The sequence below is a fragment of the Heterodontus francisci genome, chromosome 12 (genome assembly GCF_036365525.1).
Source record: "Heterodontus francisci isolate sHetFra1 chromosome 12, sHetFra1.hap1, whole genome shotgun sequence".
NCBI lineage: Eukaryota > Metazoa > Chordata > Chondrichthyes > Heterodontiformes > Heterodontidae > Heterodontus > Heterodontus francisci.
Genome location: NC_090382.1, coordinates 97,125,401 through 97,151,640, shown reverse-complemented (window position 1 = coordinate 97,151,640; position 26,240 = coordinate 97,125,401). Strand labels below are relative to the sequence as shown.

The 26,240-nt window shown below is 42.8% G+C and overlaps 1 protein-coding gene across 1 annotated transcript in view; it reads left to right on the top strand.

Moving 5' to 3' along the window:
• Positions 1–26,240, top strand: part of LOC137375650 (E3 ubiquitin-protein ligase SH3RF1-like) — a 99,314-nt gene that overhangs the window by 63,315 nt on the left and 9,759 nt on the right. Inside the window, exons 2-7 of the mRNA XM_068043034.1 lie at positions 10,631–10,900; positions 11,490–11,585; positions 15,578–15,871; positions 18,547–18,555; positions 24,075–24,178; positions 25,341–25,481. Of these exons, the coding sequence (XP_067899135.1) occupies positions 10,631–10,900; positions 11,490–11,585; positions 15,578–15,871; positions 18,547–18,555; positions 24,075–24,178; positions 25,341–25,481 (914 nt within the window). The remainder of the gene's footprint in view (positions 1–10,630; positions 10,901–11,489; positions 11,586–15,577; positions 15,872–18,546; positions 18,556–24,074; positions 24,179–25,340; positions 25,482–26,240) is intronic.

Sequence of the window (26,240 nt, the reverse complement as noted above, 5' to 3'; positions counted from 1 at the left end):
TATTACAGCGCAGTACAGGCCCTTCGGCCCTCGATGTTGCGCCGATCATCTGACCTACACTATTCCATTTACATCCATATGTCTATCCAATGACCACTTAAATGCCCTTAAAGTTGGCGAGTCTACTACTGTTGCAGGCAGGGCGTTCCACGCCCCTACTACTCTCTGCGTAAAGAAACTACCTCTGACATCTGTCCTATATCTTTCACCCCTCAACTTAAAGCTATGTCCCCTCGTGTTTGCCATCCTCATCCGAGGAAAAAGACTCTCACTATCCACCCTATCTAACCCTCTGATTATCTTGTATGTCTCTATTAAGTCACCTCTCCTCCTCCTTCTCTCTAACGAAAACAACCCCAAGTCCCTCAGCCTTTCCTCGTAAGACCTTCCTTCCATACCAGGCAACATCCTAGTAAATCTCCTCTGCACCCTTTCCAAAGCTTCGACATCCTTCCTATAATGCGGTGACCAGAACTGCACGCAATACTCCAGGTGCGGCCTCACCAGAGTTTTGTACAGCTGCATCATGACCCCGTGGCTCTGAAACTCGATCCCCCTACTAATAAAGGCTAACACACCATATGCCTTCTTAACAGCCCTATTAACCTGGGTAGCAACTTTCAGGGATTTATGTACCTGGATACCAAGATCTCTCTGCTCATCTACACTACCAAGAATCTTCCCATTAGCCCAGTACTCTGCATTGCTGTTACTCCTTCCAAAGTGAATCACCTCACACTTCTCCGCATTAAACTCCATTTGCCATCTCTCAGCCCAGCTCTGCAGCCTATCTATGTCCCTCTGTACCCTACAACACCCTTCGACACTATCCACAACTCCACCGACCTTCGTGTCATCCGCAAATTTACTAACCCACCCTTCTACACCCTCATCCAGGTCGTTTATAAAAATGACAAACAGCAGTGGCCCCAAAACAGAACCTTGCGGTACACCACTAGTAACTAAACTCCAGGATGAACATTTGCCATCAACCACCACCCTCTGTCTTCTTTCAGCTAGCCAATTTCTGATCCAAAGCTCTAAATCACCTTCAACCCCATACTTGCGTATTTTCTGCAATAGCCTACCGTGGGGAACCTTATCAAACGCCTTACTGAAATCCATATACACCACATCCACGGCTTTACCCTCATCCACCTGTTTGGTCACCTTCTCGAAAAACTCAATAAGGTTTGTGAGGCACGACCTACCTTTCACAAAACCGTGCTGACTATCGCAAATGAACTTATTCTTTTCAAGATGATTATAAATCCTGTCTCTTATAACCTTTTCCAACATTTTACCCACAACCGAAGTAAGGCTCACAGGTCTATAATTACCAGGGCTGTCTCTACTCCCCTTCTTGAACAAGGGGACAACATTTGCTATCCTCCAGTCCTCCGGCACTACTCCTGTCGACAATGACGACTTAAAGATCAACAACAACGGCTCTGCAATCTCCTCCCTGGCTTCCCAGAGAATCCTAGGATAAATCCCATCTGGCCCAGGGGACTTATCTATTTTCACTCTTTCCAAAATTGCTAACACCTCCTCCTTGTGAATCTCAATCCCATCTAGCCTAGTAGGCTGTATCTCAGTAATCTCCTCGGCAACATTTTCTTTCTCTACTGTAAATACTGACGAAAAATATTCATTTAACGCTTCCCCTATCTCCTCTGATTCCGCACACAACTTCCCACTACTATCCTTGATTGGCCCTGTTCTAACTCTTATCATTCGTTTATTCCTGATATACCTATAGAAAGCCTTAGGGTTTTCTTTGATCCTATCCGCCAATGACTTCTCGTGTCCTCTCCTTGCTCTTCTTAGCCCTCCCTTTAGATCCTTCCTGGCTAGCTTGTAACTCTCAAGCGCCCTAACTGAGCCTTCACGTCTCATCCTAACATAAGCCGCCCTCTTCCTCTTGACAAGCGCTTCAACTTCTTGAGTAAACCACGGCTCCCTTGCTCGACAACTTCCTCCCTGCCTGACAGGTACATACTTATCAAGGACACGCATTAGCTGCTCCTTGAATAAGCTCCACATTTCGTTTGTGCCCATCCCCTGCAGTTTCCTTCCCCATCCTACACATCCTAAATCTTGCCTAATCGCGTCATAATTTCCTTTCCCCCAGCTATAATTCTTGCCCTGCGGTATATACCTGTCCCTGCCCATCGCTAAGGTAAACCTAACCGAATTGTGATCACTATCGCCAAAGTGCTCACCTACATCTAAATCAAACACCTGGCCGGGTTCATTACCCAGTACCAAATCCAATGTGGCATCGCCCCTGGTTGGCCTGTCCACATACTGTGTCAGAAAACCCTCCTGCACACACTGGACAAAAACAGACCCATCTAAAGTACTCGAACTATAGTATTTCCAGTCAATATTTGGAAAGTTAAAGTCCCCCATAACCACTACCCTGTTACTCTCGCTCCTGTCGAGAATCATCTTCGCTATCCTTTCCTCTACATCTCTGGAACTATTCGGAGGTCTATAGAAAACTCCCAACAGGGTGACCTCTCCTCTCCTGTTTCTAACCTCGGCCCAGACTACCTCAGTAGACGAGTCCTCAAACGTCCTTTCTGCCGCTGTAATACTTTCCTTGATTAACAATGCCACACCCCACCCTCTTTTACCCTCTTCTCTGTTCTTTCTGAAACATCTAAATCCCGGAACCTGCAACATCCATTCCTGCCCCTGCTCTACCCATGTCTCCGAAATGGCCACAACATCAGGATCCCAGGTACCAACCCATGCTGCAAGCTCACCCACCTTATTCCGGATGCTCCTGGCGTTGAAGTAGACACACTTTAAACCAAGTTCTTGCTTGCCAGTGCCCTCTTGCGTCCCTGTAACCTTATCCCCTACCTCACTACTCTCAACAGCCTGTACACTGGCACTGCAATTTAGGTTCCCATTCCCCTGCTGATTTAGTTTAAACCCCCCCGAAGAGCACTAGCAAACCTCCCCCCCAGGATATTGGTACCCCTCTGGTTCAGGTGAAGACCATCCTGTTTGTAGAGGTCCCACCTACCCCAGAAAGAGCCCCAATTATCCAGGAAACCAAAACCCTCCCTCCTCCACCATCCCTGCAGCCACGTGTTCAACTCCTCTCTCTCCCTATTCCTCTCTTCGCTAGCACGTGGCACAGGCAACAACCCAGAGATAACAACTCTGGTTGTTCTCGCTCTAAGCTTCCACCCTAGCTCCCTGAATTTCTGCCTTAAATCCCCATCTCTCTTCCTACCTATGTCGTTGGTGCCTATGTGGACCACGACTTGGGGGTGCTCCCCCTCCCCCTTAAGGATCCCAAAAACACGATCGGAGACATCACGTACCCTGGCACCTGGGAGGCAACACACCAACCGTGAGTCTCTCTCGTTCCCACAGAACCTCCTATCTGTTCCCCTAACTATGGAGTCCCCAATGACTAATGCTCTGCTCCTCTTCCCTTTTCCCTTCTGAGCAACAGGGACAGACTCTGTGCCAGAGACCTGCACCCCATTGCTTACCCCTGGTAAGTCGTCCCCCCCAACAGTATCCAAAACGGTATACCTGTTGTTGAGGGAAACGGCCACAGGGGATCCCTGCACTGCCTGCTGGTTCCCTTTCCTTCCCCTGACGGTAACCCATCTACCTACTTCTTTTACCTGAGGTGTGACTGCCTCCCTATAACTCCTGTCAATAATCCCCTCCGCCTCCCGAATGATCCGAAGTTCATCCAGCTCCAGCTCCAGTTCCCTAACGCGGTCTGCGAGGAGCTGGAGTTGGGTGCACTTCCCGCAGATGCAGTCAGCAGGGACACTCTTGGCGACCCCTACCTCCCACATTCTGCAGGAGGAACATACAACTGCCTTTACCTCCATTCCCACTGTTCTAGATTCCCAATAAATCTACTGAAAAACCAAACGAAAAAAAAAGTCAAAACTTGTTCGCTTAGCAATCCGACGGACTGAAGTTTTAAATAAAAAGCTTACCTTATCAACACCCTAGAGTCCTTTTTTTTTTGGTTAGAGGAGGAGGGTGGGTGGGAGACACTACACGTGTAGTGTCTCGGGTACTGCCACTGCCCAAATAAATAGTTTTCCCCTACCCAGCAGTCCCCGGTCCTCCGAAACAAAAAAGGGATTAACTTGTAACTTACTGAAATTGACCGCTCAGCTGAAAGTCCGCTCCGCACCCCGTTCTATCAAGGCTGCTCCTCGCAAAAGACAAAGATTTTAAAACTGCCCAAATAAATAGTTTTCCCCTACCCAGCAGTCCCCGGTCCTCCGAAACAAAAAAGGGATTAACTTGTAACTTACTGAAATTGACCGCTCAGCTGAAAGTCCGCTCCGCACCCCGTTCTATCAAGGCTGCTCCTCGCAAAAGACAAAGATTTTAAAACTGCCCAAATAAATAGTTTTCCCCTACCCAGCAGTCCCCGGTCCTCCGAAACAAAAAAGGGATTAACTTGTAACTTACTGAAATTGACCGCTCAGCTGAAAGTCCGCTCCGCACCCCGTTCTATCAAGGCTGCTCCTCGCAAAAGACAAAGATTTTAAAACTGCCCAAATAAATAGTTTTCCCCTACCCAGCAGTCCCCGGTCCTCCGAAACAAAAAAGGGATTAACTTGTAACTTACTGAAATTGACCGCTCAGCTGAAAGTCCGCTCCGCACCCCGTTCTATCAAGGCTGCTCCTCGCAAATGCCAGGTATCTTACTAAATCAGTGTCTACCATAATGATGAGAAAGTAAGTCAATAAATTAATCTTTTCATTTAAGGCTTCTTCATAAAAATACACATATGTTGTTGTTTTGATGAACAGTAAAATACATTTTTAATGCCTCTATCCTTCTGAAATTGCCTCACCCGTACCCTATGTAAGACAAAAATTGTAGTCTGGCCCCCCCCCCCCCCGCCCCCATGCAGAAAGGTTGGACACCCCTGCTCCAAGCCTTCAACCTAGCAGCTAGGTTATTTTAAAATACGTGATTAAAGGCTTGTGTTATATAAACTCATTTCAAAATGGAAAAAGTCACTTAGGGAATGTCTCGATTTCTATGCTCTGGCACGCATTACTTTCACTGGGGACACAAGCTCAGTGACATGTTGAAAGTTGCTGAACTTTTGCTTCTATATAAAGGTTGCAATTTCACTGCTATCCATTTGGAATCACATTGTTCCAGAACCTATATTGAGGGGAAAACAGGCAAGAAAATCCAAGGAATTGCCAGAAGTCAGAACTGTAAGTTCCTCCTGAATCCAACTGTACAATGTAATGGAGCTGAGTGATATTGGCAAAAACAGGATGCTGCTGACTCATATGCAATGTAAATACAATGTAACAGATGGCTTTAATAAACCTTAATCTATAATGAACTGTCTACAATTCCTTTACAAAATCCATGCTGCATTTGCAGTTTTAAAAGTTGTCGGGGAAGACATAGTAAAAATTTACTATGTTTCAATGACCGTGTTAGAAACAGTCATTAACTGATTTTGTTTCTGCTGTGAATTGGATTAAAGGACAAGTTTTACAAGTATGTCAAAGATCAGTAACTCATTTACAGTGCATCATTTACTATCCAATTTGACGGCAGATAACCCAAGTGGCCAATGTCATCTGAAGCTTATCTGTATCATACAATTACATTACATTAAAAGTGCACTTTTGCTAACAGGTAAGAGATTTGGCTTGGACATAAATTGATTAGTCTGGAGTACAATCTTACAGATAGTAACTAAACATTTTTTTAACTGAATAATACATGCAGCAACAACAGCTCAATTTTTTGCAGAAAAGCTTTTTATTAACAATTATCTTGTCAGAGCTGAATTGGAATCTACAGTGATAGACTGAGATATAGACATAAGTGAATTTAAGAGAATTGCTTTATTGGAGGAACATACGAGCATACGAATTAGGAGCAGGTGTAGGCCACTTGGCCCTTCGAACATGCTCCGCCATTCAATAAGTTCATGGCTGAACTGATTACTCCACATTTCCACCTACCCCCAATAACCTTCTACCTTCTTGTTTATCAAGAATCTATCTATCTCTGCCTTTAAAATATTCAAAGACTCTGCTTCCACCACCTTTTGAGGAAGAGAATTCCAAAGACTCATGACCCTCTGAGAGAAAAAAAATTCTCCTCATCTCTGTCATAAATGGCAACCCCTAATTTTTAAACAGTGATCCCCAGTTCTAGATTCTCCCACAAGGGGAAACATCCTTTCCACATCCTCCCTGTCAAGACCCCTCAGGATCTTATATGCTTCAATCAAGTCACCTCTTACTCTTCTAAATTCCAGTGGATACAAGCCTAGCCTGTCCAATCTTTCCTCATAAGACAGCCCTCCCATTCCAGGTATTAGTCTAGTAAACCTTCTCTGCAGTGCCTCCAATGCATTTACATCCTTCCTTAAATAGGGAGACCAATACTGTACACAGGACTCCAGATGTGGTCTCACCAATGCCCTGTATAACTGAAGCATAACATCTTTTGTATTCAATTCCCCTCGCAATAAATGATAGCATTCTATGAGCTTTCCTAATTACGTGCTGTACCTGCATACTAACCTTTTGAGATTCATGCACTAGGACACACAGATCCCTCTGCATGTCAGAGTTCTGCAATCTCTCACCATTTAGATAATATGCTTCTTTTTTATTCTTCCTGCCAAAGTGGACAATTTCACTTTACCACATGATACTCTATTTGCCAGGTCTTTGTCCACTCACTTGAGTGACATCCCTTTGTAGCCTCCTTATGTCCTCTTCACAACTTACTTTCCTACCTATCTTTGTGTCATCAGCAAATTTCGCAACCATACCTTCGGTCCCTTCATCAAAGTCATTCATGGAAATTGTAAAAAATTGAGTTCCCAGCACAGATCCCTGCGGCACACCACTTGTTACATCTTGCCAACCAGAAAATTACCCACTTATGCCTCCTCTCTGTTTCCTGTTACCTAACCAATTTTCTATCCATGCCAGTCTGTTATCCCCTACACCATGAGCTTTTATTTTCTGCAATAACCTTTGATATGGCACCTTATCAAATGCCTTCTGGAAGTCTAAGTACAATACATCCACTGGTTCCCCTTTATCCACAGCACATGTAACTCCCTCAAAGAACTAGGTTTGGTGCGTAATTGACACTTTGTCATGAGAGATGCCGTTCTTTCTGTATTTTAGAATCCAGGACCTAGTTTAACAGCCTATCAAGATGAATAAACTAGTCTTGGCTACCTACTCTTAATCTCACTGTCCCTTCCTGTCCCACTCTGCTTTTCTGTTTTACGTGACGCTTCTGAAGTACTATCTGCTCCATCCTATAAAATTCTCCAGACTTGGAGATCACTGCTCTTTTGTTGGCTGCCCTGTCTTCAGACACATTTTACAAACAGGTGGAGAAGTTGCACAAACAGAGACCATCACAGGTTAAATTGTCTTGTGACAACAGCAGGGTGAGAAATGATCCGTCTTCCTATTCCTGATTTTTCTGCTGCTTCACCTCAATGACCACAAAAACAATCCTCTCCTTGGGTTACATGGTTTATTGGATGAATTTGAACTCCTGACACAGTGTCAATCTACTGAGGTCGTCCAATAAGGTCCATCTACCACCCCATGACATGATGTATCTAGCTCTATTTCTGTCAACAAAAGTAATTCACATTGGCATTGCCAATTTCACTTGCTAGCTAGCTAATACAGGTGTACTGCTTTCCATTGATGTTTGTCTGCTTAGCTACTTTATTTATAGGGAGAAATGTGTTTTAAATTGGATTGTGTTTTGATGGCATTAGATTGGCTAGACACTTTATATACAGATGAATGGCCCCCATGTCCGTGGCTGAGTAAATAATTTTGTCAAATGTCCGTGGCGCAGCATGTTGGTGCCTATCCCTGATTAGGGATGGGCAATAAATGCTGGTATTCCCAGCGAGGTCCACATCCTATGACTGATTAAAGAAAAAAATTGGTTCCGATGACATCATTGGGGCCTGACTGCTTTTTAACAAGTCACCCGAGTGTGGATGCCATTGTAGCTAAAATTGACTCTTGAGTGCATGTTTATTCACAAAGATGAAACAGGCGCAACAGTCCGGGTAGTGTTTCTCCTTTGGGTGCAATCAGTGATCTGGGCACAAATCATGCCCAAAATTGTGCTCGTTTTGAGAAGTTTTTTTTCTCAAGCTAATGCTGAAATTCATTTGCATAACTCCAAAAGTAAAATCTGCCATGAACCAGTGCATCCAAGCAGCATTTTAAAATGTCTTTTTTTTTAAAATGCTGTTGCCTTCAAAAATATTCCTTGGTATATTTAAGAGTGGTGACATGGTGCAGTTTGGTCCATGCAACTGAAAATAGGGTCATCACAAAAAAAAAGCATTTTTAATCACAGTGTTAATCCACCTGATTTTAAATAATTGAAATGGCTTTAAAAAACCATACAGAACCATTTTCTCATGATTGTGTTTTTTTTAACAAAGTGAAAAGACATATATTCAAAAGCTTTTAAAGGTGCCTATTATTATCGTTGCACCCAGAAGAAGCAGCTGAATTTTTAAAGCCTGCTCAATGGCCTGCAAACAGGCACAGTTAAGGGAAACTCACAATGGTGATTAATTCGATCGGGAAGCATGGCCAATTTTGTGGGTGAAGACAGTTTCTAGTGCATTGTTTTTTTAAACTAGCATAAAAGATTGCAAAAACGCGATATGCATTGGACAATCTTTGTGCTGGAACTTCCTTGAGCTTTTGCATTGGTTTGGTCAATTTTGGGCAAATTACACTGGAAAAACAAGCACAACCTCACTGAAAATCCTGGGGCTGAATTTTATAATCCTGGCAGCCTGCGCAGTGGCTCATTTAAATAGCCGGGACGGGCTGCCCCACCCGATCACATGGAAGGGGTGGGCTATCCGTCCCCGTCAATAGCGCAGCTGCCTCTGTGCAGGAGCTGACGCCATTTTTAAAGGGCTTTGAGCCCTACCATTAAATTTAAATATTTAAAGATACAGCAAATAAAAAAAATTAAATACATTTATTTTGCTGCTCCCCCACTCCCCCAATAACCATAAAATTAATTACTTGCCCTCTCCCCCCAAAACACTTACCTTGTCCACCTGACCTCTCCCCCCCCCAAGTGCATAAACTTTAAACTATAACCCTTCCCAACGTCCCCTACACCAATGATGTTACTTTGACCCTGCTCCCCCCCTCCTGCACCGAGAAACGTACCTCCTTCCCCCTCCCCAAAAGTGTTTCCCAGGATGGGGATCCGAAGGCGCAGGAGTGCTGACCAGCAGCAGGAAGATCACAGCGGGACATAAGGTGGGGTGTAAGTTTAATTAATGCATTAAATCTAATTTATTTGAAAATGTAAATGGGGGTCCTGCCGCTGAGCGGCGAGGTGGGGGGTGGATGGTGGTGCCACCACGAGGCCTCACCTCCACCGACAATATTGGGCCGGGCCCTGCCGGCATCGGGGTGCGTGGAGGCCGTCTCCCGGCAGCATTTCCTGCACCCACCACGACACCCGACGTCACAGGGTCTGTAAAATCCAGCCCCTGGTCTTCATGATCATGTCTTCAATGCAACTCTACGCTCTTGTTGCTTACTCACTGCAGATGGAGATACTGTCTATGCAATTAAAGGGCATATCATCTAATGTTCAGTGATATTGTGTAGAAACAGCATAATCATTAGGTTGATAAACTAATTATATTACAGTGTCCCAAGGGATGTCAGTGACTGGAGTATATACAAAGAGTATTAATAGTTGCTGCAACTTAGCCTATGCCTTATTAAGTGTACAACAGGATAGAAAACCTTTGTGAAGAGTCTGTCATAGGCTAATATCCATACTTTTAGCTGCCTGTGAAGCTTTTAAAATTAAGACCAGGATTTTCCTCGGAGCTGCTCCCACTCCACCACCGTCACTTTGTTGCAAATGCTGCAGTTTCTATACGTAAACAGAGATTCTGCACTTCTTCTGGTGAAGATACGGTGATGCAATAGGTGCAGCCCTGAGGAAATTCCAGTCTAACTGGGTTCAGAATGGGATTTTGTTATAAATTCATACATTTCATGAAAGTTGTATTGCTGGGATGAACCCGGTCTTGGGCAGTCATGTAAAATAATCAGCAACACCTTGTAGGCCTGAAATGTTTTAAGATTTGTTTCTGTGTTGTGGTTTTATATTGGCTGACTCATTTCCTTCCATTCTATTGACAGATGTATAACATTTTTTTATTTTAGTCAATGCACCCATTTTACTTTATTTGCAGAAAAGGTTTACACACTCTATAGAGTAGAAACTATAAAACACATTTCACAATACTTGCAAGTACCTGCAGTTAGCGTCATGCTTAGTTGTACACTTCAATCCAATGAAGTGATGAGTGTTTGGTGATGGGGCTGGGGTTATCCCTAGCCAGGGAGATTGAGAGCTTGGGGAGGAAGGGCATTTCAATAGACTATAAGGCAGGAGCATGCCCCTGGTCACTGTGAAGAATATTGGGCCTGTTTCTTCGGTGAGTATTTTATGTTGAGTCTATCAGTAATGCAATGTTGCTTTCGGCACTGCTTGCTCTGAAATCCCATTAGCTGCAGTTGTTGGTCATTGCAGGTGCCATGTGCGAGAGCATTGTATACGTATGGAGGCCAGAAGCCTGGAGACCTGAGCTTTAAAAAGGGTGATGTCATCATTCTGCGTCGGCAAGTGGATGAGAATTGGTATTATGGAGAAGTCAATGGAGTTTGTGGAATTTTCCCTCTCAGTTTTGTTCAAGTTATCCATCATTTACCTCAGCCCCCACCCCTCTGCAAAGCTCTTTATGACTTTAATCTGAAAGAGAAAGACAAGGAGGCCAACAAGGATCTCTTGCCATTCCTCAAGGTAAGATGTCTCAAGATTAATTCTGTGTGTTTGAGAGTTGTATGATTATGGCAACTGCTTAAAACTCAACAACATCCATGCACTGCAATGTCAGTGGGAACTTTATAGTAATGCATGGCTTTTTAAAGAACTTTAAAGTGGCAGTCTTCATACAGTAGCTTCATTTGGAACAATGGAGATGAAATCGGTCTTTGGCAATATCACAAAAGGATGATACGCCAACCCAATTTTCAGTTCCATTGACTCTGCTATTCTTGATCCTATTAAATCATTTTACTGAGAATGATGTGATTGCCAGACCACAAAAATATATTTTCTGGGTTAGGGTTTGAAACACATGTTCTTGCATGGACCGTGTATTTTCCAGTCAAAGTAAATGCAACATGTAGTGTGGAATTCAGCTATCACAGGGAATGTTTCTTTACAGAGCACTTTTTTATTCATTCCCTCAGTATTCAATGAATGGCTTATCTAATGCATTTATACTCCAGGCAGAGGACCAGCTGTATGAAACCAATAAGCGCCAACAAGTCACTGCTCAACTTTGAGATTACGGCAAATTTAATGCAGTTTCACACTTGTCTTTCAGAATGATATTCTAAAAGTGATTAGGAGAGTCGATGAAAACTGGGCAGAGGGCAAACTAGGAGATAAAATAGGAATATTCCCTATTTCATTTGTTGAGGTAGGTGTTACTGGGAATTCTGCTAATCATTGGTTAGTTTTGTGTTTCCTTTATGTAAGATCAGCAATCATGGTCAGGATGTACATTTTTTTAAATGGACTCACCTTCATGAAATGTGTTTGTAAAGAAAAAATACATGAACAATAGCATCAATCATATTGACGCTCATTATCGCGTCATTTATGTGTGGAAGCATCACAATGAAAAACTACTTATGGCTCTTCTTATTCTTCTAGTTTCCAAAAGAAAATGTTTGACAAACACATTTTTCACCTTTACAAATATGCAATTAACGCAATCTCTTAATCTAGATCGAATTAAACATTCTGTTAATTTTAGAACAAAGTGAAGGGCATCTTTTCACTTGCATCTGTTCAAAGCTAAAGCAGTCACAGGAATAAAGAAGTCTGGAATGTGCTTAGCTTATTGTTTGTCATACTTATCAATCAGTCAGATTTTTAAAAAAGGATACAACCCACACTCACAATTATTGTAGAGTTTTGTCTTATCCAGCCTTCCATTTCCAAATTCATTTGTCTCCTGTACCTCTTAGTTACATGATCTGTTCTGCACACTCCACAATCTTTGGCCAACTATTTAGGTTTGCGGCATGAAGCCCTGTTGATTCATGGACATTTAGTGGATAAAGGGAAATTATTTCAATTTCAGTGCTTTTCTTTTACAGAGAAACCCATTTTCATTTTGCTAGACTGCCTATAAATGTGGAAAAATGATTTTGATGAGATTTCGCTAACTCCTTCAGCATCAGATTATGCAAAACATTCCAGCTCTAGCAATGAATCTGGATTGGAATTAATCACATTCAATAAGAAATTGCTTTTGATTTATACTGTAGTATCATGGGACAGCTCACAAGAGCTCCAAGGCTATATGCTACAGAGTGGAGCGACATTCCTTCATGCTTTAAGATTCAGCCTGAAGGTTAGAAATATTTGTCAGTTGCTTAATGCACATATCAAGTTCCTGTCTCCCTTACTTTAACAGAAATGTTAACTCGTTTAAAATAACAATTATAGCAAAGAGAGAAATGCAATGAATTCACCATTCATATAGTTGTGGACAGATGGTAAGGGGTGTGGGTGGTTCCCACTGTTAACCTCCCAACTGACCACAATTGTGTTTTGTAAAAATGATGCTTTAGTCTCTGAGTGTCTTTAGGGTCAAATAAACAGACAAATGACAGGTTTTCTCGTAACAAAAAGATCACTATTTATTTTTTAAACAAATCCCAAAATGATCACAGCCTCACTCACACACATATGCTCCCACATACACATACATAAGAATAGATAGATAGATAGAAAGAAAAGGGTAAGCGGTAGTTACCCTTTGTGAGGTGAGTGTTAATGGTTTACAGAAGATTACTGAATCTTCTCGGGAGGAAAAGTCTTTTTTTTAAGTTACAGACCTGATTTTTCGCAGTCTTGAAATTGCAGAGGTATTATAGAGCTCTCTTCTTTTTCTTTGGCCTCCTTGTCTCGAGAGACAATGGGTAAGCGCCTGGAGGTGGTTAGTGGTGTGTGGAGCAGCGCCTGGAGTGGCTATAAAGGCCAATTCTAGAGTGACAGGCTCTTTCACAGGTGCTGCAGAAAAATTTGATTGTCGGGGCTGTTACACAGTTTGCTCTCCCCTTGTGCTTTTGTCTTTTTTCCTGCCAACTGCTAAGTCTCTTCGACTCGCCACATTTTAGCCCCGCCTTTATGACTGCCCGCCAGCTCTGGCGAACGCTGGCAACTGACTCCCATGACTTGTGATCAATGTCACAGGACTTCATGTCGCGTTTGCAGACGTCTTTGAAGCGGAGACATGGACAGCCGGTGGGTCTGATACCAGTGGCGAGCTCGCTGTACAATGTGTCTTTGGGGATCCTGCCATCTTCCATGCGGCTCACATGGCCAAGCCATCTCAAGTGCTGCTGACTCAGTAGTGTGTATAAGCTGGGGATGTTGGCCACCTCAAGGACTTATGTGTTGGAGATACGGTCCTGCCACCTGATGGCAAGTATTCTCCGGAGGCAGCGAAGATGGAATGAATTGAGACATCGCTCTTGGCTGACATACGTTGTCCAGGCCTCGCTGCCATAGAGCAAGGTACTGAGGACACAGGCTTGATACACTCGGACTTTTGTGTTCCGTGTCAGTGTCAGTGTAGAGCTCTAGTGGTTGGAATACAGCCCAAAACTGGTGCTCTGTAGTTTGTTACCTTCGTAGATGGTTAGTCTCAAAGTCACTTAGTAATGTCTCTGCTGTGGTGGCTGTACTTGGTCAGCAGGGTTCTTCTCTTTCCACTGGATCCTTCTCACAAGCTCTCTGTGATGTTGGCTTAATCTTTCCTTCCCTCTTCAGAGAGTTACCTTTTAAGGAAAAAATCTCTCACATCAGTTTGGTTAAGAGGAACATGGCCCTCTCCCCTGTTGTGAACACACAATGGGCTAAGATATGATAATAATGGCCATCATTTGATGTTTGAATGGGAATCATTCTGTTCTAATGTTGCTGCTTCACACCTTATTGATCTTGGTTTGGCTATGAGCCAAACTATCTCCAGCATCCTTTGTTAATTCATTTATGTCAATCAGAGTCATTAATATTTCAAAGGGATTCTCCCCAGAGCTATTTCAGACGAGGTTAATGAGCCTCATCTTTGCAGACAAGTTTGTGGATTTCCAGTGCAAGAGGGGTCACATGGTCACTACTCCATTTTTACTGTGTATAAGTGTCCATGTTCTTATGATATTGTTTAGCAGTTAACTTTTTAAAATTATAATTCTTCTATTTCATTGTTTATTTCATCACGGCCCCTTCCATGCATGAAAGTATGATAATATTTCTGATAATTTTCACTGTAAGGCAGCAGCAAGCAAAGGCTAGGTGTCTCCCTAAAGGGAATGAAAGTGGGTGATAGGAAGAGTCTTCCCAAAATTGATGAGATGCCTCTCCTGGTAGACTGTTTGCTCAGCTTCATTGGCTTGGGGAGGAAGGGCATTTCAATAGACTATAAGGCAGGAGCATGCCCCTGGTCACTGTGAAGAATACTGGGTTGACTTTCTGTTTATGGTTTAACTTCTGAGATATTGTTTTGGTTCAGTTGGCATGTGAACTGTTCCGAAGACAGTTGGTGTTTTGCCTGCCAAGGAAAAAGAAACCCCAGCTCTTTTTCTGGCACAGACATGATGGGCCAAGTGGCTTATTTCTGTGCCATAAACTTTCTATGATTCTATTATTTTATTTGCACCTCTCTAAGAGACCCTGAGAAGGCCAGTGTGTCAGATCCTGTTTCCTCCTTTCTTTGGGAAAACCCTGTGATTCAAGTATGTGTTGGCTGAAACTCCTGATGCCACATGGCCTGGGAAGCCTACCAGATGATTTCTCGACATCTCCAGAATGAATTGATTCTGAAAAGATCCCAGTGACCCGTCACCGTATACCCAGACGCCAGAAGGGACAACCTTCCATATCTTCTCTTTTTCCTTCAAGAATTAGCAAGTATTTGGCCAAAGTATCCTGGTTTTGTCTTTTTTTGTGACAGATCTCTGCAGAGAGAATTTCTGTATTTTTTTTCAGTTTGTGTGGGGAATTTTAAAAAAGAACTTTCATATTTCAATCTCTGTGTTAATGCTTTGCTTCAGTACTGGATAAGTTGTTTTATAATAAACTGTTAATTTTGTTGTTTATTAAAGAAACCTGGTTGGTGTATGTTCTAGGATAAAGAGTAGAGTCTATAATTGACTGCATTGATAACTGGGTAAACATTTAAATATATGTCGGGACCTGTGCAGAAGTGGAACTAGAAAAGAGAGTGCATTCTTCCCTTCTTGGTGGTAACATTTGTTAAAAAAAAAATTGGAATTAAAAAATTTGTAAATGTATTTATAAAAGCATTACTCTAATGACACTTTGATTACTCTGATTGTACTATAAATATGTAGGTCAAGATTCACTCAATTCTTTCTCTTTCTCCGTCTCCTGTAGATGAACTCAACAGCAAAGCAGTTATTAGCAACGAACGGGCCAGATGTGAAAGATAGTAAATGCCAATGCACTGCAGCAGCTGCTAATTCTAGCACACCCATCAGACGCACAGAGGCAGGGAGGACGGGCACTAAAGAGAACCGTTGTCACACAAGCGCTATGAATATGCTTAACAGAATCTCCCACCAGTCTCCATCCCACCAGCCACTGCAGATCAGCTCACCGGTGCTGATTAGCTCAAGTAACCCAGCAGTTGTGGCCCAGATTGCAGAAAGAAGGAGTCCGTGCAGCCAGGTATCACTTCTGTTTTATGTCAATGTTCTTGGTGCCAATATCAAGATGGTGTCTGTACTGAAATCTTATTGTCATTAAGAACAAGGCTGAATCTACTTAAACACTTTCAGGACATTCATCGCAGTTGGAGAAGACTGTCATCTTATCTGAGTTGAATATAAAACCTACATCAATCCTGCTAAATTTGCAAAAACAGTGTCACTAATGTGGAAGCTAATGTAATTTGTGTCTGGTGAGCGTTCATATTTGCTTAGTATTCAGAGGGTTGAGTGGAAATCGAGATAGACAAGGAGCTAAATCAGTCTACCAGTGCATGCATGTGGCCCAGTAAACAATTCATTCTAGGTAATTCATTCTACAGCTTTTTTTACTGGAGGTACAAAACAAATCATGCCGTTTTGTATCTCTCATTCTATCCACCTCTACCAAGCATGGCTGTGAGGACTTCAAGCAACATTGGACTGTAAATTTGCAAGGACTCTAATTTTGTTTCCATTTTAAATGTTGTTCATATCTTCATAATGTTTAAAAATTTAGTTTTTTTAATTAAACAGTTAATTTGTTGATTTAAAGACACCTGGTTTGGCTAGCCTCATTCGAGGGTTCATAGATGGTACAATTTGGCTGGGTCTTTCTTTAATTTGGAAATTTTCAAATTATACATTAGACGATCTGTGGAGGGATGGGATTGAATTATCAGTCCGTTTCTCCCACCACAATCAGAATCGTATATTTTGATTGGGGCTTTGACTGGAGTGGTCAGTCATAACACTATTAATTACAAAACTTGAGGAGATTTATTATATACAAGAATCCTAGTGGAAACAGAAATATTCAGAATCTTCCTGTAATACAGGTCTAGAATTTGGCTGCACAGCGTACGTTAGGCATGTGCAAATAGCCTAATGCCTGTTTGAAGTCCCCACTTCCCTGGTGCAGCTGGTGCCAACCCCAGTTTCGCACAAGAAAACAAGGCCTACAAAGCTCTTAACAGGACCAACTGTTAGGACACAACCGACAACATAAATTAGGATATGCTTGCCTGAATGTGGGGCTGGGAGAAGCAAGAGTGCTCTTCTTGACCCCACATTCAAATTACGTAGGCCACTGCAGTCAATGATCAACCCCCCCACACCCCCCAGTCGCCACCACTCAGCTCCCAATCAATGCTTCTCCCCCTGATTACTGCCACTCCCTCCTGATTACTGCCATTCCCTCCTGATCACCGCCACTCCTCTCGATTATCATTGGCCCTCCCCCAACACCTCCAATCGTCACTACTTCACAACTCATTGCTGGTCACCACCCCCACCCCCACCCCCAACCCTTACTTCCCAGTTGCTCCCTCCCTCCCCAGTCACTCTTTTCCTCACTTGCCTCTGTGACACTAGCAGTGGCCCGAACTTCAATCTCGCTTTGCCAGCAAGCTGCCTTTTGCTCTCTGAAATGTGGATTGAGGTCCAGCATCGGGGCACCTCGGGCCTCAATATTCAGGCCTGAATTTCAAGGCTAAAGACTTTACAGCTGCAAGGATAATGGAAAAAACACAAGCTACATGCTTTCTGCTTTAAAACCCTCATGACAATTTAACAGACTGAAGACAGGTGTTGTATGATTTATGATAGTATCAAATTCCTCTTGCAATTTTGACTTTTACTTGGAATCTAGATGACTTTGAGATTATAATCCGCTGCTTTATTACAACAGAAAGCCAAAGTGCTGGCTTGTTCCCAATAATGGATACTCCAGTCCAAGCCTCTTACATCTATTTCTGTTTGTTCCAACCCCTGACTCACACAAAGCTCTTGTTTACATCCAGGCTTGGACTGAGAAATACTCAATGCCTTCAAATAGCCCCAGAAACATTGAGACTGTGTCTGAGATTAAAGAAAATGGTCGCAAAATTGGGCTCTGTAGCATCTCTGATTTCGCCACTGCAGGAGCCCAGAGGAGCTAAAATGGTGGAGGGTCGGCTTCCAACCACTTCTGCTAATTGCCATGCTTGGATGGAAGATAATACAGGCGTGTCAAGCATGTGTGGAAGCATGCAGAGTGGGCAGATTATGATGTCAGTCAGCATCTAACGCTGATTTGTCACCCAGCCTGCCATTTTGGACCGCGCAGGTTCTGTTAGCACTCTGTCTTAAATATTCACAACTGAACACGAAAGACCCTTCACTAGCATTCTTTAAAGGGATCACCATGGAACTTCTGACTGAGGTGCTTTTGACTTGATATGCTGCTGCAGAGTTAATGGAAGTACTGTATATTGTGATGTTGGAGGAGTTCACACAAGTTGTTGGAGTCAGAAGGGAGTGAGGTTGGGCCTTTGCAAGGAGTGGAGAGTAGTTTGAAGGACTCTGAGCAAGAAGCTTGCTTTCAGTCATGGGGCTATAGATGCATTTCGTCTTGGGCTGCAGCATGACAGGAGATGGAGCACAGACAGCAGAAAGGGGAAGCTGTTGTCTTAAAAGACCCCCACCTGCCAAGGATGAGGAATATTAATTTTGTCATATGAACATTAATTTTAAACTGTTGCTGGAGCGAAGAAATGACTTGTTTAAAGAGATCACCAGACATTCGGCTGGAGAACATTTGCATATAAGAGACCATCCTTGGAGAAACACAGCAACTACTCCCTGATCCAATTAACCCAAATGGATTTTGATCACCAGACATTGAAGGTGTAAGAAAGCTCTCATTCCAGTGACTGCTAAGATGGAGAATCCACAAACACAAGAGTGGTTAAACCAGCTAGTCACATGACTGACCTGCTGGCCAACTTGGAGTTTTGAATTGTGCTCACAGCACAGTTTGAAGACAGATTGCAGATTGCAACTGAACCTGGAACAAGATAGCCTGTCTCCTGGCTGGCTCTCTTTTGCTTTCTCACAAACCTCCAGACCCACTGAAATTGCTTAAACCTCGAGAGAAAAGACTCCTACATCAAAAAAAGTTAAAGCGTGCACTGGGCCCCAACGAATGGCAAGACTTACCAGCAACCAAAGACTCCACATCGAACTCAAAGGACTGTAATTACAACCCAGCTATTGCCTCAAACTTTTCCCCTTTATTCTTTCTACTTTTTCTGTCTCTACCTGCATGTATGTTTATCGCGTATGCATGCTAGTGTGGTTGCATCGCGTATTCGTAGTTGTTAACCAAATTAGAGTTTAAGATTAATAAACTTCCACCTTTGTGGTTTAAATCTAAGAAAACCTGTCTAATTGATTTCTTTGCCTTACAATTGGAAAGCGGTGAACAAGGATTCACTGAGGAGGAGCTAAAACACAGTGTTTTTAAAAATTAAACCCTTTTGTGGTTAAACCAGGCAAAAGCTGAGAGGGAACCCCTAGACCCCTTTCTCACCTTATCCTAACACTGTGCACCAAGGAATGAGGAGCAGGGCTCTCAACAGAAGGCCTTACCCAGCGAGGGTAGTCAGAGAGCACTTCTCCTACCGCCACCCACCACACCCCACCCCCCCCAACCTGCCCCATCTCAGCCAGGAGCAGTGTCTGAGTTGGCTACTATTCACCAAGCAGTTCTGATAGTATCAAATTCCTCTTGTAATTTTGACTTTTAATTGGAATCTAGATGACTTTGAGATTGTAATCCGCTGCTTCATTACAAGAGAAAGCCATAGTGCTGGCATTTTCCTAATTAACCTTACAGCTGTAAAGTGTTTAGCCTTGAAATTCAGCCTGAACGTTGAGGTCCAAGGTGCCCCTATGTTGGGCCTCAATCCACATTTCAGAGGGAAATAGGCAGCAGTTGTGCCACCTCCTCCAACCAGACCAACAGCCGCACTGCAGGGCGAGGACAGTGCTGCCAGTAGCTGCCAAGGTCACCGTCACCCTCAATTTCTATGCCTCAGGATCCTTCTGAGCTGGAACCAGTGACATTGCTGACATATCACAGTTCATCATGTATTTCTGCATCGGGGAGGTGACAGACGCCCTTTACGCAAGGAGAAGGGACTTCATAGTCTTCTCTCTAAGCAGACAGAAGCAGGTGGAGCAGGCATATGGCTTTGACAGGGAGTTAGGCTTCCCAATTGTGCAGGAAGCCATCAGGTGCACACATGTGGGTTTGCGGGTGCCACATTTCAATGAGGAGACGTACCAGAACTACCAACGATTCCTTTCCCTTAACATTGGTGTGCAACCATGCACAGAGCCTCATGTTGGTGAACGCCCACTATCCTGGCAGTGGTTTTATCCTGCGCCTGTCAGCCATTTGCGCCGTATTTGAACCACCACAACAAACAAAATAGTGACTGTTTAGGGACGAGGGCTACACGTGGTTCACGATTCCCTTCCACTACCTGACCACATGTGGACAGTGCTCATACAATGAGAGTCATGCTACAATCAGGAACTTTGTGGAAGAAACTACTGGTGTTCTAAAACAACGGTTCATCACCTTGCGATCACGCATCACAATCTCCACTCCTGCAAGCCAGCCATATCACATTTTTAGCCCAAACCTTATTTTCAAGTGTGTGTGGGTGACAGACCAGGGAATATCTAAAGATATGTCGGCACTGCATAACAGATGCTTCAACTTCATGTATGAACATGTTTGACAAACTCTGAATCCTATAGATGTTTTAGGTATGATTACTAGCAGCATGATATACATCACTCATCATTCATTTTGTGTTGCTGTTAAAGGATTAAACTAAATGGACAGTACGAGATTTTCTCCCCCTACATCTGGATTTGTTAAGGCAAAAAACTTGTTCCACCAGCTATTTGAAATCTTTATACATGAACAATACCAAAAAAATGTTTTTTTAAAAAAAGGACATGTATTTACATAATGTCTTATCATGCCTGTCAAAAACATCTCAAAACATTTCACACAATGAGTCATTTTGAAGTGCAATGACTTGTTGTTTGGCAAACAGAGTAAAACACATTTTGCACAGCAAGTTTGCACAAGCAGCATTTAGGTGAATGATCAGTTAATCACTATTTGGTGGTGTCGGTCGAGGGAGGATTGTTGGCCTGGATACCAGGAAATCTCGCAGCTCTTCTTCAACTAATATCATTGAACCTTCAAACTCACCCAAGAAAATCTGTTTTACAGTTCATCCAAAGACACTCCAGCAATGCAGCACTCCTTCAGTAATGCATTGGCATGCCAACAGCAACAACAACAGCAATTTATATTTATATATCACCTTTAAAGCAATAAAACGTCCCAAGGCATTTCACGGGAACATTAGAAAACAAAGTATGACACAGAGCCACAAAAGGAGATATTAGGTCAGATGACCAAAAGCTTGATCAAAGAGGTAGGTTTTAAGGAGTATCTTAAAGGAGGAAGGCGATGTGGACATACAAACATAAATACAAACATACGAATTAGGAGCAGGAGTAGGCCCCTCGGCCCCTCGAGTCTGCTCTGCCATTCAATAGGATTATCGCTGATCTGATGTATAACCTCAACTTCACATTCCCGCTTACCCCCAATAACCTTTGACCGCATTGCTTATCTATCTACCCCGCCTTAAAATTATTCAAAGACTCTGCTTCCACCACCTTTGAAGGAAGAGTGTTCCAAAGACGCACAACCCTCTGAGAGAAAAAAAATTCTCCTCATCTCTGTCTTAAATGGACAATCCCTTCTTTTTAAACAGTGACCCCTAGATCTAGATTCTCCCACAAGAGGCAACATCCTTTCCACATCCAACTTGTCAAGACCCTTCAGAATCTTATATGTTTCAATCAAGTCGCCTCTTACTCTTCGAAACTCCAGCTTGTCCAACCTTTCCGCATAAGACAACCCGCCCATTCCAGGTATTAGTCTAGTAAATCTTCTCTGAACTGCTTCTAACGCATTTACATCATTCTTTAAATAAGGAGACCAATACTGTATACAGTACTCCAGATGCGGTCCCACCAATGTCCTGTACAGCTGAAGCACAACCTCCCTACTTTTGTATTCAACTCTCCTTACAATAAATGATAAATTCTATTAGCTTTCTTAATTACTTGCTACCTGCGTACTAGCCTTTTGCGATTCATACACTAGGACACACAGATCCCTCTGCATCTCAGAGCTCTGCAGTCTCTCACCATTTAGATAGTATACTTCTTTTTTATTCTTCCTGCCAAAGTGGACGATTTCACACTTTCCCACATTATACTCTATTTGCCAGATTTTTGTCCACTCACTTAACCTATCTATATCCCTTTGTAGCCTCCTTATGTCCTCTTCACAAGTTACTTTCCTACCTATCTTTGTGTCATCAGCAAATTTAGCAGCCATACCTTTGGTCCCTTCATCCAACTCATTTATATACATTGTAAAAAGTTGAGGCCCGAGTACTGATCCCTGAGGCACACCGCTTGTTACATCTTGCCAAGAACAAAATGAACCATTTATGCCTACTCTCTGTTTCCTGCTGACTTGCCAATCTTCTATCCATGCCAATATGTTACCCACTACACCATGAGCTTTTATTTTCCGCAATAACCTTTGATGTAGCACCTTATCAAAAGTGGAGAGGCGAATAGGTGTAGGGAGGGTAACCAGAGCTTGGAGCCTAGGCAACTAAAGGCACAGCCACCAATGGTGGAGCAATTTTTTTTTTAAAGACCTGTATTTACTGAATACCCTATCCTGTCTTTCAAAAGCATGTCAAAACACTTAACATAATGAGTAATTTTGAAGTGGAATGACTTGTTGTTTGGCAAGTGTCAACCAAAATTATGCATTGCAGTCCTAGAGTGGAACCCACAGCCATCTCACTCAGAAGAAATACTGCTACCAGTCAAGCTTTATTCCATTTATGAATTTTGCAGCTGAAAGTCATATTGATAGGTTTCATGATGACCATCGCTATGCTGTAGATTGCATCGTATACTTTAGATGCACAGCAGAATGTAGGCACAACAACAACATCTACCTCTATTTGTATTTATATAGCACCTTTCACATAAAGATAAATGTCTCAAGATGCTTCACAAATACTGCTAGGTAAGGAAAAGGAATCAGGAAGGGAGAATCTAGGAGGGTTGACTAGAGATTTGGTTGAAAAAATGATTTAAAGGTGCAGGGGGACCCGGTGACGGAGTTTAGGGAGAATTATTCCAATTCAAACTAATTGCTCATTTCGACTGCAGGTGATTACCCCAGGGGCTGGTATTAGGACCACTGCTTTTCTTGATCTATACTAATGACCTAGACTTTGGTGTGCAGGGCAGTTTCAAAAGTTATGGATGACACAAAACTTGGAAGTATTGTGAACTGTGAGCAGGACAGTGAAAGGTTTCAAGAGAACATAGACGGGCTGGTGGAATGGGTGGACATGTGGCAGATGAAATTTAATGCAGAGAAATGTGAAGTGATGCATTTTGGTAGGAAAAATGAGCAGAGGCAATATAAAGTAAAGGATACAATTTTAAAGGGGTGCAGGAGCAGAAGACCTGGGGGAATATGTGCACAAATTGTTGAAGATGGCAGGACAGATTGACAAAGCAGTTAATAAAGCATGCAGGATTCTGAGCTTTATAAATAGGGGCATAGAGTACAAAAGCAAGGAAGTTATGGTGAACCTTTATAAAACACTTGTTTGGCCTCAGCTGGGGTATTGTGTCCAGTTCTGGGCACAACACTCTAGGAAGGATGTGAAAGCATTGGAGAGGGTGCAGAAAAGATTCAGGAAATTGGTTCCAGGGATGAGGAACTTAATTTACATGGATAAATTGGAGAAGCGGGGCTGTTCTCCTTAAAGAGAAGATTGACAGGAGATCTGATAGAGGCGTTCAAAATCATGAGGTGCCCGAACAGAGTCGATAGGGAGAAACTGTTCCCATTGGCAGAAGGGGTTGAGTGCTCAGATTTAAGGTGATTGGCAAAAGATGCAATGACGACATGAGGAAAAACCTTTTACACAGAAAGTGGTGAGGATCTGGAATGTGCTGCCTGAGAGGTGGAGGCAGATTCAATCAAGGCTTTCAAAAGAGAATTGAATAATCATTGGAAGAGAAAAAATTTGTAGTGCTATGGGGAAATGCAGGGGAGTGGGGCTAAGTGAATTGCTCTTACAGAGAGCCAGCACAGCACACCAAAGGGCCTCCTTCTGTGCTGTAACCATTCCATGATTCTATTAATCTATGACTTAAGTATGATTCAGGTGTCAGTAAAAATTACATTTGTAGCTGATAGCGGTTTTCATCTTTTTTCACAGACACAACATGGTCCTTCTGAAGTTGGTGTGGCCAGTTCAGGTACTGTTGATACCAATTCACAGTTTCGTCCTGAAATTCTACATTCAAAGCCACAAGTACCTGTGTAAGTACCAGTAGCATGGCTGAGAGTTATGACTCCCAGTTATGTCAAGGATACTAAACGCCTGATGTGTCCATAGCAGTAACAACAAAAATATAACCACATTTAGTTTACATTACTCATTAGGCTTGCAAGATCCACAAGACTTTGACAATTAGCTATGAAGGTGACAGATTCACAACAGACTTATGTCTCCTGACACTTGGATATTCTTTCCTCTCCTGTATCACCCCCAAGAACTTATGGCATTGAAGACCCTGGGCTAGCCCAAACTTGCATGTAACATGTCCTTGCAGCAGGAGGAACTTCCATGCTCCATGCAAAGTTTGCACTGTTACCTGGAGCCAGGATCGATGAAACAGCATCCACCACTAGATTCCCCAATCCTCCCAATCTCCTTTCCTCCCAGAAATCCGAACAGTGGTAATAAGCTAACATGCAGGTCATTTTATGTGTGGAAATGAGACCCCAATGAGTGCCCCAGACCAGGATCATGACCTGGATGACCCAGGACTTGATGCCAACCAGTTTTCCAGATTGGGTGCTGATCAATCAGAGATATTGCACTTTTGGAATTGGCCCACCAACAGGAACCCCAAGAGGTCATCCAGTACCCCATCTTCATCCTACCTCCACTCCCACAGTAGGGATGCAAGATGCTTCCCTACTGGCACAGGGGTTTCCAGATAGCCCTGCCCTGACTCTGAATATCCCAACAGGGCCAGGAACAAGGGTCAGTGAAAAGTGGGATTCTTACTATGGTGGGACAGTGTCCTGAGGGTATATGGTTTCTTGTATGATAGAATCATAGCACAGTACAGCACAGAAGGAGGCAATTTGGTCCATCGAGTCTATGTGGCTCTTTCGAAGAGCAATCTTGTTAGTCCCACTACTCCACTGTTTCCCTGTACAACTGCAGATTTTCCTCTTTCAAGTATTTATCTAATTCTCTGTTGAAGATTACTATTGAATCTATTTCCACCACCCTATCAGGTAGTGTATTCCAAATCCTAACCACTCATTGGATATGAAAACCTTTCCTCATGTCACCTCTGGTTCTTTTGCCAATCACCTTAAATTTGTGTCCGTTCCAAGAGAATTGTCTAATTATCGCTCACTGATGATCTTTCCGATGGTGTGTTAATTTATTCTCATCTCCGATCAGAAGAGCAGAGGAACTGGAAGCACGGAAGGGGGAAATGTTTCGCATTTATGGGATATCTCCAGATGGATGGATCAGAGAGATGTCTGTACAAATAAGCAAAGCTGAGAGCCTGACCAGCAGTTATACTGAGCCTGTTAGGAGGTAATTAATAAGTCTCTTGACCAATGTGCCCACTAAGATATGCGCATGCGTGACCGCGTGTCAGCTGAGAAGATATCATACAGACCCTGTTTTGTGTTAAATACTGCGCGTGAGTGCCCATGCAAAAAAAATGTAAAGTTACCATGTATTGAAAAATCTGGCCACGCACAACAACAAAATTTTACAGGGTACATTGCTCTTAACTGCTGTTCTTAGTATAGATGAGAATCTCTGAGTAAGATTAACAGTGGATACTTGTGCTAAGTATTAACACTGAGAAGTATTCTTTTTAATGTTTACTTCCTATCTCAACTTTGAAGAGTAAAATCAACCCTTAGCCAGTGGCTAGTACAAATGTATTTTTTTTAAACAGAAGTCTACCCTTTTTACGGTACACAACTATTTCAAGTTGAACCATTGGTAGCACAAAAACAATTGTGCTTTTTGCAGTTTGTACATCTACAATTGTTCGAAAGTCACATATCACTAGACTTTATTCATTAGCTGAGGAAGACCCATACAAACAAGCGATTCAAATTCAATTACACTGGTAAAAATGTATTTGGTTTCTTCATCCAGCCTTCATTCACTACATTACACATTCTCTGACCAAGACAGGGAAGAGCAGTGGAAATCACATTTACTCCCAGAAACAGGGCTTCTGCCTCACCTCAGTAAATGTTACAACTGTAGAATGGGAGCAGTTCCAAGGAAATTCCCATTTTCTTCTACTCTCTAAACCATTGTGAGATCAACTTC